General features: G+C 41.8%; 1 protein-coding gene across 1 annotated transcript; it reads right to left on the bottom strand.

The window, feature by feature from the left end:
* Positions 1-2,249: 2,249 nt before the first annotated feature.
* Positions 2,250-17,433, bottom strand: nol10 (nucleolar protein 10). Its single transcript, XM_084569182.1, has 21 exons — positions 17,226-17,433; positions 16,860-16,905; positions 16,670-16,768; positions 16,484-16,561; positions 16,363-16,400; positions 15,591-15,727; positions 15,423-15,488; positions 15,272-15,332; positions 14,608-14,693; positions 14,007-14,085; positions 13,404-13,553; positions 13,193-13,259; positions 12,530-12,582; positions 8,718-8,844; positions 6,384-6,463; positions 6,154-6,252; positions 5,667-5,759; positions 5,232-5,408; positions 3,675-3,988; positions 3,315-3,417; positions 2,250-2,859 (listed from the first exon to the last, which is right to left on the bottom strand). Exons 1-21 carry the CDS (start codon positions 17,289-17,291, stop codon positions 2,719-2,721), a joined length of 2,160 nt encoding a protein of 719 aa, XP_084425308.1. The 5' UTR covers positions 17,292-17,433; the 3' UTR covers positions 2,250-2,718.
* Between the last annotated feature and the right edge of the window lie 29 nt (positions 17,434-17,462).

Below are 17,462 nucleotides of genomic sequence, written 5' to 3'. Positions count from 1 at the left end.
ACTCCACACAGAAAGAGCCATGGATTCGAGCCCGGATCACCAAAGTTCCTGTGCAGATTTACTCAGTTTTACAACTGCAACTTATGTCAAATTTTATTTGACGACCTATTGGTGAACAGTTTAGTATGTGTTTGCAATCGTATGGACTTCAGTTTGAGCCATACTAGAGTGCAAAGACAATGAGTGAAACAGAGCCTTTGAGAATATATTTGAGGGCATGGCAACAATGTCTGTCTGGCTTTGTATCCAGAGGATGCCACTGGCAATTCTCACAAACAACATTTGTAAATCTGGTGTAAATGATCGTCAGGACACGTTCCGTGCTGCTCCAACAATTAAGTTCAAATACCTCCAGGGATAGATGTGTTAGATTTAATCAGCTATGTTTTGGATAAATTCTTATATGCTTTTGTATACTGAAGCTGAGTGTGTTGAACTGTATCTAGGATCACGTGAAAATGTACTGTACAAGTCATGTATGTACATGTAATTGCATTTTCCATTTTACCTGGTGATATCCAGCTATCCATAATTTCTGCTACTTCTAATCATCTACAACCATCTACAGTCATGCTAGTGGTTTAAGTATAGAACTAGCATACAGTAACGGGAACACTGGCATGCTAAGGTTTAGCAGGTTTGCCATGCTCACCTTCCGTGTCCTAATGGAACATCTTGACCTTCCGTAGTACAGACATCACAAGTGTATTAATGATGTGAGGTCCTACTTTTGAGCATGCTGGTTCACTGTCATGGGATTCCTGGGCACGTGGTGGAACGGAACCATCATTAATACTCCCTTTACTTTCCCTATTATGACAAGATGTCTGGATTAAAATAGGCCTCTTTACACAAACACAGTGCAGCTGCCAATACACAAAGCACCGGACTGTTCAGGAGTGTGCTGGTCAATCTCAAGAATTCACACCATAATGAAGAGTTTCCAGTGAAACTAAAATGATATCATGATGGACGGATACACCTTCATCAGATAGGTGATGGTTTATAGTTTAACATACACCGTGACTTGCTATTTTGCAGCTTAGCTTAGATTTGAACTGACTGCTGTGAAATCTGAGATGACTACATGTGACCATTTGTTTTACATATGCCACAAACATAAAACAATCCAAGATCACGAGTCACATTGCAGGCCTGTTTAAAAGATTGATATTCAGTTTGTTTCCGTATTTTATGTACCAGCTTTAGTTGACCCACTTCCTCTGGCCCAGTTGCCAGTTGCCATGGTGAAAGCGAAGCATTGTGAAAGAAAAAGGGGACAGTTTTCCTGGATCTGTACCACATGACATTTTGGTAAATGACGTTTATCTGTTCTATGGGGAAACAGTGTCACTGGTGTCCCAACACAAAAGCGTAAACTAGGCTGAAGCTTTGTCTCCGAGCCTCTGTGTACTGATGACAATCTGAACAGATGCTTTTCATCCTAAAAAGGCAGTGTACCAGTGCGTTTGGATTTTAAAGTATGTTTAAACCCCGATCCCAATGTATTTACATAGAGGCAGGATTAAATGTTAATTAACATTGTGGTGGGATGAGATGATTCACCTCTCTACAGCTCATTAATACTTAGCTATTTTTTTTAATTGTTAAAAAGTGTACAACAACAAATTGCCCTTTGATGGAAGATTTCAGTTCAGGTAAAATAAGACAACCTGTTGTTGGTTTCATATTTACCATACAAGAAAGTGAAATTATCTCCCAAATTGTTGAACTACCCCTTTAAGGATTACAGAGCTGGAAGTATATTGGGTCTTTGGAGCAAATGTCCAGGGTGAAATGTGTGTCTAAAATGCAAATTTAATGGATTCTCTTGTATGAGGTGCTCTTCAGGCCGTCACAAAACCTGACGGATGGATAGTGGTGGAACAGCGTGGTGACATCAAGTGAGTTCCAATGAGCCTGGGGGGCTGGGATAGGCATGAGGACGCCTTCCCATTTGAAATGGGCCAATGCTGGAGCAGAGGGGGTTCACACCATCAGCACATTGGGGGAAGGGAAGGACACCTGCGCAGTGCTTCCATTTTTCCATTTCCAAGAACTGCAGTTCAGTTGTGCAAAACGGGGGTGGGGGGTGGGGGGTGTTGCCTCATTCACATTTTTTACCTCCCGTCTTCTTACTTCTGAGGAGGCATGCTTGAGTTAGACTATTTATATATGTTCAGGCATTTTAGCACTCAGCAGATACTGAGGGTATGTTTTCAGAAATAAAAACAATGCGGACAGGCAAGTGTTGTATCAAATATAATACATGGTTTGTTAATCCAGATTTGGCTTAACAATATACAGTAAGATCAAATAGCATTAAAAAACCTAAACATTTCGTTCACTCACATATAATCATTATCCCCCCCATTAACCAAAAACAGGCCCAGCTGAGGAGCATTTACAAGAAACTAGGCACCAGAGACAAGGCAAGTCATGTCAAGTCCTTTGAGCTCTTCATGTCTAATTCTTCCTGGGGCCACCCATGCTAAAATGTACGCAGCCAAGGTACTTGTGGATAATGGCCTGGCATTAAATCAGACCAGTGTGTTCATCAGTCTCTGCCTTTTCCAGTTGTGCAGTCTCCAACTTTCCCACTACTGCTTGGAGGCTTAGAATTAGCACAACACTTTTCTACTCCTGAAGGCAACTGCCAGACCTGAGTTAATGGTAAGAAATGCATGACTTTGACTTGAAGTACTAGAGGAAGACTCCTCAGCGGCGGCCTCTTCCTCTTCCCCTGCCGCCCCAGCCTCTCCCTCGGCCGCTGCTCAAGTGTCCGGCCGAGCGCCTCAGCTTCCTCCTCTCTTCGTGGTGATCCTTCTCTGCCTGCTGCTGCTTCTTCTGCTGCTCGGACTGCAGAGGACAACAGAATTACGGATGTTAAAGTGAACCTCTGCTGTGATTAAATCACCTGAGAAAAAAATAGAATCATTCCTCACTTGCAGATTGGGCCGAGGCACGATTTAAGGTCCACCTTGGTGTTTTTAGCCTTTAACTTGAAGGGATACTTCTAGTTTCTTTGAACCAAGTATATTTTTGATTAATGCAACTATTATGGCTTTATTATGTTTTAGTGTTTTCTAGGGATTTGAGCTTTTAATGCATCTTTCATGTCTTGTGAAAATATCACAGTATGCATTGATTTCTGAGGAAAAATGTGGCTAAAACGAGTGTTCCCAAACCTTCCCCTCACCTTTGAACTTTCATACTATGTCAGAACTTTCTCACCTTGTTACACCAGCAGGTTTACAGTACAGTGTTTCATATTTGCTCTGAACAATGGAGTGATTTACATGGGAGACGTGTACCTTTTTGAGAGTGAAGGTGAGCTGTTTGCTGCCGACTGCACTGTCCACCATGCTGCTGGCTCCAGATTGCTCCTCCAACTTCAGGCGCTCCTCCAGAGAAGCCCTAGAAGAACAGCAAAACAGAACATGGTTTAAACGTATTGGCACGCTGATTTACGGCATGCAGTTGACGTGTGTATATTATTTAGGTTGGTACAGCTATAACCACAACTTTTTTTGCATCATTGTACAGGTATGGTGTCCCTTAACAGCTGCAAGACCTGGAGCAATCTAAATAACAGCCCAGGCTTCCAACAGTGTCACACACAATAAGCCAACTCTCATCTAACTGTTTCATTTGATACATTTTCAAAGACATACTTCTGCAGCTTCTGCTTGCGGGCCATGTCATTAAAACTTCTGAACTCCTCTCCGGCTTTGATCTGATAAAACTGGGGCTGACTCGTCTTCTTGCTCTTAGCCACGTCTGACGTTTCCTCTGTTCCGTTCTGTTCCCTCTCCAGCAGGACAGTGTTGCGGTCTGCGTCCTTCCTCTCCTGCCGCCGGCGGTCTCGGCCCTCCTGCCACAGCAACCGCCGCTGCTCCCTCACCTCCTCCACCCAGCTCTTGTCGTCGTCTGAGCTCTCCTCCTCGGAGCTGGCTCGCCCCTCTGGTTCTTCCTCGTCTTCAGCCGCCTAGTAAAGAGGGTGGAAAAAGCAAAAGTTATTGAGGTGATGTGCAGGCCTCAGCCGTCTTGACTTTGAGCACTTGTTGTCTGCTTTGGCTTTACTCTGCGTTTCAACAAATCCTAAACCATCTCAACTGGGTTTAGGTCGGGAGATTGTTGAGGCCAGGTCATGTGATGCAGAAACCATTACTCTCCTTCTTAGTCAAATAGATGGAGAAGCAGCCAGAAATACGCGACTACCAAGAGGACCAATCACAGCGCTTGCCGTCTGAGTCGTTGTTACATTTCTGGGGAGGTGCACGTCAAGGTACACCATTAGGATCTGCTTTGAGTCTGGGCTGTCGTCGTAGCTACGCCGTCAAATTGATGTAGAGGTATAAACCGTGCATAAGCCCAAACCAGATAGGATGGCATGCCACTGCAGAGTGCCGTGGTAGCCATGGTTATGTGCGCCTTGTGAACTTTGAATAAATCACCAACAGTGTCACCAGCAAAGCATGGCCACACCATCACATCTCCTCCCCCATGCTCCACAGTGGAAACCACACATGAATAAACCATCTGCTCACCTTTTCTGCGTCCCGCAAAGACATGGCAAGTAGACGTAAAACTCTCATCAAACCTAAGTACAGATTTCAATTGGTCTAATGTCCATTCTTTGCGTTTCTTGGCCCAATCAATTCTCCCTTTCTTCTTGTTCATCCTTAATACAGGCTTTTTATGTAGCAATTTAAAGGCCTGATTGACGTTTCTGAAGCTCCACTGAACCTCTGCAGCAGAGGTAAATCTTGGTCTTTCTTTCCTCATGAGAGACAATTTCTTCATAGTGTTTGAGGGCTGAGGATACATTCAAAGTCATTGGAATTTTAAAGACTTGCATGTCTTAAAGTAATGATGGACTCTTTATTTAGTTCATGCTTCTTGCCATAATATGGATTAGAACAGTGATGGAAAAGGACTATTCACTGTAGAGGACTGTGTAACTACATTACTGATGTGTGTAACATGTTAAGAAGGAAAGAAATTTCACAAAAAAATTAGTTTAGAGAGCCACTATTTAGTTATGCTACTCCTTTCTGGCACGGTCCACATGAAATTCCTCCTTTAGACTTCTTATAAAGGAGCAAACTGAATTGTTCTGGTTCAAAAGTTTCAGCGCATGCTTGCATTTCCTATGGGCTGGAAACTACCAAACAGAAGATTCCAGTCGAGTGCATGGAAATGTAACAAGCAGCCAAGCTCAGTGTTACCTGTTGGGAAGTGGCGGCCTGCTGAGCCAGTAGACGCAGCTTCTTTTTCCTTTTTTGTCCAACCTTGGAGACTATGGGGTTGAGCAGGCGGAACTCCTCGCTCTGCTCGTCCACCTGGTAGTCCGGGTTTTCAAACATCACCTTGAAACGGTCGTCTCCCAAGATGCTGGGGAGAGCCTGCAGTTTTGAAAAAGTGGAGAGGATGGAAAAAAACATTATGAACGTTTGCCATTCCCATTGCCTACAGATGACGTGGTGGAAAACGTCTTTGGTTTATTTTATGATTTATATTTGTGGTTTCAACTGAGCCCAATTTTATAAAAGTTTAGACAAGGACAGAATACAAAGAATAAACATGGCACCTTACGAAAGAACCACTTTAGAGAACAAACAGGGGCGTAGCCGTCTTGATTTTGCAATCATTTTTTCCCCTACCTTGCCCTTCTTTTTCCTAGAAGCCACCTCTGCTTCATCATCACCCTCCTCCATCAGCTTGAGGGCCAAGTCCTTGTTTACTTGAGGCAGCTTCTGTCTCAGTCAGAAAGAAAATGCATGGATTAGCTTGAAGCACAAAAGAATTTCACACTGATAGGTTATTTGTTTTTCACTTCTGAGAACAGTGTGACAGGAAGCGAATAAACTTTGCATTCTGGTGACAGATGGCAGCTTAGCCGGCAGTAACCAGTGTAATCCAGTTTGAAATGATGCAAACAGACAGGACTACACCCTAACAAGATGAGAAAATCGAAAGAAATACCAGATAGAAAGACAACTGAGAAGTGAACTGAGAAGTGTTTTCAGTAATGGAAAGGGGGAAGTCTTCTCAGGTCCAACTTCTCTGGATCCGAGATCTGAACATTCCCGTCACAAAATCTGCGTAGCTGTAACCATCAGTGGCAATGTCAAACATTTCTTTGCTCACCTTAACTTGCACTCTCTGGGTTCTGGATTCCTCGATCTTCTGGCGGATCTTATCCTTGCGATACTCTTCGTACGCAAAAGGATTTGCCATGCTTTTCACCTGTGGCCAAACCGAACAGCAGAACAGTCATATCCAACACTTCCACTGGGTTTTGTTCGTGTGCGTTATGTCATGATCTGTCTGAATGATGCTGTTTTTGAAAAAGGTTGAAAACGTGGTTAGCTTCATACCTTGTGATAAAGCCTAATGTCCATGAAAAAGCCGTGCATGTAGGCTCTCAGCAGAGATGATCCCACCAAGTGAGACAAACCTGGTACAAACAAGGAAAACAAACAGTAAAGGAAGGATACTGTGCTTTTAACTTAAAACAACTAATACAGATATTTGTGAGAATAAAACAAAGAACACACAGAAATACAGAGATTATACTTTGTTCAGTCTGAACTACTGGATTGGTTATTGGTGATTTTTTTTGTACCTACATTCATGGCTCCCAGATGATATACCCCATTAACTTTCCGCAGACTTTTCATCATCTTAAATATTTAGTTTTAACACTTACAGTAGTTTAGCTTACAAACCCAAAAAGAAGTTCATCCCAGTTAAACATAATGTCCGTTCCAAATATAATCACTAGTTCTGTAAAGATCTTCTGCCAGAATATATTTATTTTTGGACAGGCCAAAAACAAGTGGTAATGATTGGCTTCCTGGGAACGACACAACCTCCAACAGCTGGAAGAACCTGAATGGTGCCACTGCTGAGCTGGTGTAATAAAGTACCTAAAGAGACATTTCCACCCAAATGATCTCGAGTTTGACCATGATATCCTCCACTGAATTCCACAGTATTTCATCCAGGTGTCTTCTGAAAGGCGGGTGTCGGCTTCCCTGTCCCATTTTTGTTTTATGTAAAGTAAGTGGCATTCGTGGTTTTAATCTCCTGAAGTCTTCTATAAAGTCTAGAGGTCACCTTATGTCTGGAGTCTGTCTTGAAAGCACTAATATTTTTAAACACCTTTTGATTTTTTGACATAGAACTATTTAAGTGATGTCGTACCTGAAGAAATCTAAAGAAGTCACTGTTATTGAGGCTGTGCAGTCTTTTCAAAATCTGAAAACTCTTCAGCGTTGCATGGTTGAAAAAGGTACGATATGTTAACCCATCCCCTATAATTTGCATCCATCTTATTTGGGGCAAGATCAAGATCATAACAGCACCACTTCAGGATCTTTGCCTCCTCTATCATATCATTTTTAGTTACAGCACTTAACCCTGTCTTCAAAGACAAGCTGATCCGTTTATTGCCTGTTTCCATCAATCTTTTAATCAGTCTTTTGTCTCAGATATGCCGATATCGTTTCGTTTGCTCATTAACAAATGTTAGCAATGTTAACAAGCCTAGGTGGTGAACACCCCTGTCCTTTTGAGCTTTTTACAAGGCTAACCTTTACCTCAAAGCCTCACAGAGTGCCCACTGTGAATGAAGAGTCAGGTGATACAGTGAATTTACAAGAATTCCTTGACTTAAATGTATAAGCAAAAAGGTTTAAAGCTCAACAATCATCAGATGTGTCCAGACCTTAAATGAGTATTATACACAGTAGATGTAGCTTAAACACAATATATTTGTTTTACATAGGATGCCAGGCTGTGTTAAACTTTAGATTTTAGTAAAGACCAATGGTTGATATCCTAACTTTTTTTAAGCTGTTCTTTTGCAGGTAAGTGTAAATGGGAGATGAACTCATGATGCAGTCAGTCGTGGTTTCTAACTTCTAAGAAGTTGCAAGCATCATGTGTGCATGCATTTACATGACTGACCGGGACTGTATTGTATAAACGTGTAATTCAGAGAAGCTTTATTGCTGTACTGGGTCTGTACTGGGTCAAAATTGGGAACATTCTGAGAAAATCCACCCTGAGGTGACTCATTCTCAGGCGTCACGTCTCTAGCAATCATTAGAAAACGTATTTGATGTGTCAATGGGTGTGAGTGTGTGTAGGAAGAACGACTGAATGAATGTGGAGCAAGTTGCTCGTCCCAGGTTTTTGTACTCGGTCAACCCAGGCTGTCACGAGGTTACATAACTGGGCCACATTACACGGCTCCTGTAAATCAACACCGCTGTTCCCCCGCCTCCTCCCTTCTCTCCTTTTATTCCACATCAGCCAACCAACTTTCTGCTTCTTGTCATTTGATCTCTTTACTGCTGAGCCTGCATTCCAATGTTCATTCAACCCCTCCAGAGTCCACTCCCTCGAGCCTCCAACCTCCAACCCCCACACTATACTTTTCTTACGTAATGCTGCTCAATCACTACGTCTGCTTAGACAGTCTAGCCACCAGAACTACCCCCCCAAGGCGGCGGAGTGGCTCATATTGATTCATAGTTTGCGGCCTTACATTTTCAGGTCTTTTTTCTTTTTTGCTTTCAAAGTAAAAGCATCAATCTACAAATAGCATGGCCACTTTAGTGAAATATTTGCTGTGGAACTGACATTACAACCTTAAGGAGATCAGTTCCACATGCTGCGGTAAAATTCAGACGGCGTAGTCTCACCCAGATTTTCGAGGTCCTTCCGGGTGACAAATTTGTAGTCGTCGTACACTGTGCTCTCTGGACTCTCCTCCAACTCCTCTGTTAGGTTGTCAAGGAAGGAGCACCACCGAGGCGCAGGGCCCAGAGCCTAAACACACACATATACTTGTTTCAGATTTAGAGTGTTGAGTAAATAAAAAAAAAAACTGTTGAGTACATGTTGAAACAGAAATAGGCCGACTTCCACAGGTCATGTTACCATTCCAGTAAGAAAAGAATTTTCTAGGAATGAAGGAATTGTGCTGACCTGTAACTTAACACTGGAGCAGCAAGAGTTAATGCTTCACAGGCAGAGCAATCCCTTTCAGCTACCAAAAAATACACTGTGCCTCTTGTGTTTGCTTGAAATTCTCACGCATGTTTAGAAACAGCCATTAAATACATATAAGAAAAAGAATTCCATTTACTGGTGTAACATCATGTACATCATGTAACTGATTCACAGTAACTGTCAACTATCCTTGCCCACTATTAGAGCTTACAGTTTGTCTTAATTTTATGAGACATTACAACCTGAATGTCCTCATGTTTGGACAATTGTTCTTAGAGGATCTCAGAGCGGTGGTTTCCAAACTCAGGTTAGGGGCCCTCAGAGGGTTGCAGGGTCAAAATATGTTGCACAGGATGGCACAAAGAAAAATTTTCTAATTTTTGCATGCCATATCTAAATGCACCAAGATAACTTCCATCCCGCATTAATTAACAAGTTATACAACTCATATAAATGATTTTGATTATAATTAATTTCCTCCAAAGAAGCCTCTAAGTTTTGCAGCAATGTTAATAAATTAAGATTGTCTGGCCAGAGGAGGGAAGATTGTAACTGCTCTGAACTAGTGCATTATGATTTAATACATATGACAAATGACTCTTGTACAAAAAACCAAAACAAATTGCTCTTTAATTCAGGGATTTTCCAGGTCCCACTCTGTAACCGTCTGCACAGTGTTGGCTACAGGGTTGCGAAGATGCAATACAAAGAAGAATCCCATCTTCCATGCACTTCCTTTCATCAGAATGTCCCAAGATGGAAGAGAATCTCTTTGTATGTATATTATGGCTGCATAGTTGAATGTGGGCTACAATTGCGAATGGCAAAATTGTGAACACCCTGGAAGAGTCTGAGGAAGAGCTATCTACAAAAAAACATGTTAAAAGAATGAATGGCCCAAATGTTCTGGTCACTATTCACGCATTTGTAACGCTAAAGTCATTCTCTCTATTTCTATCTCTCTGGCTGGAGTCTCATCAGTTGTCTGGGAGTACAAAAACATTCACTTAATGCTTTATTTAACTTTATCTACTATCAATTGTAAACCTCTTCTCTCTTTAGTTGTACTGGTGACCATCCGAACTTGCTCTTATCCAATCAAAATGTCCATGGAGAGTCACATTTGACTTTGGAGGAAAGAATGCGGGAAGTTATTTGAATTTTGCAGAGTTCAGGTCAACTGTGGCGTCAGCCATCAGTATGATGACCGTAATTGTGTCCACGTTGTTGTTTTTCTGTTGTGTAGAGTTCATGAGGGTCTTTAATGTGTCATGTGTGATAATATATGACATAAGTGGATAGTGACACAGTGATTTTCTTCCTTACGCTGTATTTGTTGCTGGTCTGGATTGTGCCTGCAAGGCTCTCATGACTCTATACTGATGTGACTGGTGGCCAAAAAGATGATCGGTACCAAATTTAAACTGTCATTTAAATTGTCATTTAAATTTTTGCAGCGAAAAACAGCATTATCTACAGTGATAAACTCAATGTCGTTTACTTCCCCTAATGCTGAACTCTGGAGATTGAAATGACAGAAGGACAACTCCAAGCAGTTGTGCTTTAAAATCTATTTTCACTATGATGAGTCACCATAGCCATCAGTATTTACTCTGACGTCACTAGAGAGTGATCAAGTGAGCCGATTCTCAAAGTTCATGCAGCTCAGAAACCAATAAACTGAGCTGCTGACCTAAGTAATGGTTTCACACACAGTCACGTTTCACTCCCTTGCAATCAAAGGACAGATAGTAAGGACTAACTGCTATGTTTATCAGTTTACACAGGTGATGTCATCACGTCACTGAGAGCAAAGTCTACAGAATCCAGTGTCCAGCTCACTGGCATTCCTTAGATTCATCTCTGCTGAGCTGATAGATGATACAGCCTGACTCACAGGGACAATCAGGGTTGTGAAAGGAGCCGAGAGAAGATTTTTCGAAACACAGGAAACATTGAAGAAACCTAAATGACAGCCTGTTCAAACTAGTCCAAACGTACATATGTTCTGCTTCTTCCAGGAAGTTTGCTTACGAAGAATCCCAATTTCACATTAAACGTTGTTCTCAGTACAAGAGGTCCTGGGCCAAATCAACACGTGCAGTCTGAGAGACACAATGAAGCCACACTTCTCAGAAAGCTCCATCACGTGGCGTGGCTCAAGTCAATTAACACAACAAATGACAACAACGGTGTTTCATGGAAAACACTTGAACAGAACTCCCTCTACGTCATGATGATGATCACACACATTGGGACGGGAAATGGGATCAATCCGAGATTCAAAACTGACAACAATGGAGGAACTAGGGTATTTACCGTCACGATCATTAAGGTGGATTTAAGCTTTATTATGATTTAATCTGCTAATCATTTTCTCATTTATTGAATATCCTAAAGCTCAAAGCGACATCTTCATATATTTTGTTATACCTCCCAAATAGAATACGATACGCTTCAAAAAATACTTTTATATATGCACAGAGTGGTTCATTCATCTTATATAATTAAAACAAAATAGAAGAAAATAAAATGTGCCCAGAGCAGAGTTATATATAGTATATAAATATATATATATCGAATAGTTTTTTACAAACTAAATTCCATTAGGCTGATGAGAGAAAACAGTCTTATCTATTTACGCTTTTAAACTCCTCTAGGCCGGGGGAAAGAACACAAAGAGGGTGTGTTTATCAATTTATCCTACAACATGACCTGCAGTGATAAAAAAATTGACTCTCTAACTGCACGGTGCACAAAGAGAGACTCATGCTCCTTGTGTGGCAGCCCGCTTTGAAGGATGACTGGCTCTGAAAGTCAGATGTTCATCTGTGATGATGCATGGCTGCTGACGCCAGCATACACAGCATGTAAGAGGCCAGTTTACCTTCAGATCCTAAGGGCGCGCTACAGGAGCGCTACATTCTGCTGCTCTGGTCCAGCGGCCAGGACACCACAAACAGATCACGTATCCAAGACTCGAGTTCATATTTGGTGTGCGCCGAGAAATGATCTCATAAATCTCTTATCATAATCTGATCAACTTTTATGGCCATTATAGAGGTGGTTGATCAACCTTATTTAGGTGGAATGTTGGCAACTAATCTGATCACCTTTTATTTACTATTACGCAAGAATATAAAATAAGCATGAGCATTTGTGCTTAAAAAATGCATCCAATACAAGGTCTTCACCTAACCTTTCTCTCTAAAGTGGGACAGAACAACCTAAGTCCATCACGCCTGGAATGTATCCATTTACACAAAGCACAGTCTAGTTTACTGTACACACGTGGTAAGATCACATTAGAGTCACACAACAGACGTTCTCCAGCTTTAATCATTATCCAGTGGCCTCGTAAGAATCAAATTAACAACAGGGCGACTCAGAGCTGGAGACACGACTGAGCTGTGACCTCAAATAGCCTCGACCGCATGCTTTACTTCTCAAGACAGCTGCTGGTGAGCAGGATGTGAAGGAGTGTCAATGTCACCGTACTCACTGGGATGTAGAATGTGTTCATCTTTGGATCTTCGTTGGCAGTGAAGAGCATACCTGTTAATGAGACACAGTGTGCAGGCAAAACAATGTGAGGAACCAGGGCAAAGCTGTGGAGTCTACAGCTAATTCAGTTCTGGTCATGTGTATCTGAAGAGCCTGAAGCATGTTGTAAAGGGAACTGGTATGTAATAATGTGCTTTAAAGGCAGAATTATTTCGAAGAGAGAAACGCTTAAACTCATTCATTCAAGCTTAATGAGTTTATAAAAGCTTAAATATTGTTGGAAAGTACCTCTAAGCCTCTTAGGGATGAAACCTTATTAAGAGAAATCATTTAAATGAGTTTAATGTTCACTTAACTCCACTGTAGGTTTGGTGCCTTCTTGTATAAACTGACACACATGCCGTGACAGATAAGACAACCTGCGTGTTAATGCTACTGTTAGATGGCGCCACCCAGAGGTGGAAAGGAGAAGCATGACGTGAACTTTTGCACTTTTGTTTTCTGCACACAATCTAGGCTTCATGCAAGTATTTTAAGCTGCTGTTCTTGTTTCAACACACTAGTTATGCTGTGCTCTTTATGCTGGACTGGATTCATTTGCACACACTAAAGGTGTAGTAAATGTACGCAGATGTTCTGCTGCTTCCTGAGCGGTTCTCACCTGAATTAGGGTACATGCAAACATCATTGATGTTGGTCTGAGGCTGTATGGAGGAGAACAACTTGCCCTGTGGTATAAAGGTAAGATAGATGTTAGATAACTGGCTGCAGAAATATTACACACAGACATAACTGTCCATTTAGGATGGATTTCTTGATAGACTGTATATTTACATCAAGTTAGGCAGGTTACCGCAATGGCTGTAACTTACAGTGTCTTTGTTCCACATTTTTATTATCTTAGAGTCCGCAGACACAACCAGGTCCAGCGGTTTGTGGAAGTTGAGAGACTTGATTGGCAGGTTGTAGAAGTGGTCTTTAACCAGCAGCGGCTGGCTGGAACGCAGGTCATACAGCAGCACCTTAAAGAAAAACCAAGAAAGACTTTATAATATTTGGAATCTTGTAAGAATATACAAACAAAAACTAAAAGTGACACAAATGGAATGTAATGTGTGAGATTTTCTGTCCATTTCTGATCATCCGAGAGTCATCAAAGGCATCTGCGCATGACCTCTTTGAAGAAGGCTGAACTCGTTTTACCGAGCAGCTTCTTAGAAAAGACTGTACGCCATCAGCCACTTCATCGTGAGCTGACTAACCACAAGATAAAGAGGTGACATTTAACGCCATGTGGGCAGATGACAGTTTACAGCAACAACAAACAGAAAGGAAGTGCAGAATGCGTCCGTGGAGCAGGGTCATAGAGTTTTCCGAACACCGTTGGACAGCAGAACAGACTGACGCAGACAGGTACTGTAAAAAGGAAGAAAATATGTGTGCTGCATGTCACACTTGGTCATCTTATGGCTCACCTGCCCTGTGCTGGTGCCTACCGCCATGGTGAGGGAGCAGTTAAACTTCAGTGCGCTGATTGAAGGCAAACCTTGAACTCTGTCAACAAACAGAAAAATGACAATGTCACCTTATGAGATCAGAGAATCCCTTATTTATCCCAAAGAGGGGACATTTGCAGCGTTGTAGCAGCAGACAGTACAAAAATAGAATTTGTATGTGTGCTGGAAAAATAGGTGAACTGCCATATTGCACATCAAGACTTATGTAAATTAAGCAAGCATCTAATATGTTATTGCACATGGTGTTGAGGCTTATGTCATGATTGTCCATGTATTAGTCCAGTGTGTCTTCTACGGGGAGCAGGCTTGATTGGACAGCCTCACAGCAGCAGGAAGATCAGAATATTCATTTGTTGAGGTAAAAGAAACGTGCATATGACTGTAGCTCCTTTGTCACAGGATAATGAAGTGAATCCGATAATGCTGGATATTATTTCTGTAATGTGTCGTAACGTTACACAGCTTGCAGGTTGTTTTTCATGCAGCACAGACACATATGCATCGTCAGGCTGGTCGGCCGAAATGATTTGACATCTCAGCGTGACAGCTCGCTACCTACTCTGTTCCCTCAGCGAGGCTGCTCAGGGCACAGTCCAGCATGCCCACTCGGTTCCGGACACGAGGATCCCAGCATTCGACCCTTCCCTGGTGAGCGAACAGAGTGTTAGACAAAAGCATGTTTAATTTATTTTTTTTTTTTTTATGATTAGTTGGGACAAATTTAGGATGAATAAAACAGGCAACTAGTAATGTGGGCAGCTCCAAATGTAAGTGAGAAAGTAGCGCTTGGGAAAACTTGAACTTTAACACTCAAGTATCATGTGGAACACTTATTTTTTGTCAACCCAGCTGGCGTGTGAAATGTTATACCAAACAATACCAAGGAGACGATAGAACAGAAAACCACTGAAGAATTCAAATAAAAAAACACCAACAAACTTCTACATAAATATGAAAGCACTCAGTGTGAAGCTCATTTTTCACACTACACTGTTCAAAGAATTTTGTTTTTTTTAAAGGTGGCGACTACTCTTTAGCACAGCCAATGAAAGACTGAAACCATGTAAAGCTGTGCAACTGCTCTGTTTTACCTCAAGCACACGTGGCAAAGAGATATTTTAAAGATATTTTTATCTCCACATCAGCAACGGAGCGCCACAGTCTGACTTTTGCCTGGTAATAACTGGCGCCTTGTTTCACACAGAGCCTGTGATGACACATACCTCAGAGGTCCCTGTGGCAAACAAATGATGGACGGGGTTGATGTCACACACATTGTTCTCCCTGATGAAGAAAACAAGACAAAGAAGCATCATGAGTACGAGCTGAGAGTAAGGACAGCAAACGGGCGATTATAAAACGTGCTATACTCACACAGCATCAGTCTGAAGGGAGTTGAGGAAGCGCCCTTGTTCCAGGTTCAGTCTGAACACTTCTGAACTGAAAGTTAAAACAATTAATACATGACATGAACACAGTGGATCTAAAAACAGGCGTAAAGGAAAGTGTGTCACAATATGCAACCTCCAATCATGTACTCACCTCGTCCCCACAAAATAGAGGTCACAGGAGGGGTAGTGGTACGAGAAGTCCCGTCCGAACTTTGGGATACGCGTCTTGAAGTAGTGGCCGTGTTGGGAGTGGAACTCTACGTAGCGGTCGCAGTGCAGAAACACCAACTGCACAGAAACACAGTGAATATGAAAGCAACATTAGTCAAAAATGCTGACGGGCACTGAACATTTCAGGGAGTTTGAAGCTAGAAATTAAGTGTATTATCCTTCCAAGAATAATACGCCATTTGTTACTGCTTCAAGACGCTTTACTTTAGGGTTCAAAGCTGTTTGCAAAGTAAAAGCTGACTACTTATATATAAAAATATGAAATTTAAAACATGCTGCACTATGTCTATACTTACTTCTTTAAACCTACGTTACATTATTTTCTAGTTTTGATGACATCTGTAACGTTATAGACTGCAGAAAATAGAAAACCAACTTCTACAATCATAATTCTATACTGCATGATCATTTTTCCAATCGTATGAGCCCATAAGATTAAACATTTCAATCACAAAAGGTATATATTTTTAATAACTACACAGCACAGAATCCCTCAGGATGCTGTGGATATTTTAATGTCAGTAGCAATCACCAACATGCCACTGCCATTATTATTTTGGTTTATGGGTCATTTTCTTTTATTTCTTTATTTACAAATCATAATCCTATATATGCAAATATTATGTCACAGATGCACAGTGCAAGTGTTATGTTACCAAAGTGTTGGTACAAAAAAAGCTCCAGTGTCTTACCTTGGAGTAGTCATCAGACAGGATGTCAAATGCCACAACTTGGAGAGAGACAGAAGAAAGTCATCAGGTTTAGTCGATTACATGGAGGCAAAGCAAAAGGTGGGCGTGCGTGCCATCTTACCATCTGAATCCAGGCAGCGCTCAAACTTCAGGGACAGCTGGTAGGTGTCGTAACAGCGAACCCTGGGTTTGTAAGTGCCTGAGGGAAAAATGAAATGCCTCCTGAACTGTACTGCACCGGCAACTGATGCCACCCTCAATTTGAGAAAGGTTTTCTTCAACGTTAGTGATGCACCGCTGGTCTTACCTGCCGCCAGGATGAACTGACCATCCCTGGACACTTTGATGGAGGTGCACACAGTGGGCATCTCAAAATCCTGGATGAGCTCGATCCTCCGCAGTATGTCTGAAAACACAGACGATCAGAGAAGTCAGAATAATGACAAACGTCTTGGAGCAAATTAACCAGCCTGTGATGGTGAACTCTGTCAACTCACCGACATCTTTCTTTTGTAGCTGTCTTTTCTTCCGATCTGAGAGCCACTGCATTGACGAAATAGAGGTGATTATTATTTGGCATAAAGATAACCGAAAAAACAACAACTTTTATTCACAGTAATGATGTAGCGTCGTATAGTAGTTGTTGTTAAATAGTATTCTACACCATTATATCTTACTTTAAATGCAGCATATGAAACGTTACAATAAGGTGTTGTGTTTTTGACTTTCAGATTGACACTGACATTCTCTTATAACATAATGTCAGAAACAGGCACTCTTCTCACTGCTAACAGTGTTAGCTTACTGGCTAGGTTCAGGGTAATTCTCAAAAAGGTCCATTAGGAGCAAGTCACATTTCTCACCTCTGGGAGAGACTTTCCGTGGCTTAAATTGTAAATCTTCACATCATTTACACTGGACACTTGCATTGTGGAAAGTGAACAAGGCTCCGGTCACTCATAACACTGTTACACGCCGGTGAAACTGCACTGAATCCACGTTGTTGCTCCGTGAGCCAAAACAGGAAGTGGAGGGGAGTTTTGCGAGATAGGTTCGACTAGAAACGACAATGACCTCACACCGTTCCCATCAACTCCGCC

Source organism: Chelon labrosus, assembly GCF_963514085.1.
Source record: "Chelon labrosus genome assembly, chromosome: 20".
Lineage (NCBI taxonomy): Eukaryota > Metazoa > Chordata > Actinopteri > Mugiliformes > Mugilidae > Chelon > Chelon labrosus.
Note: the sequence above shows the minus strand (reverse complement) of the source record. Positions and strands in the feature narration are given on the sequence as shown.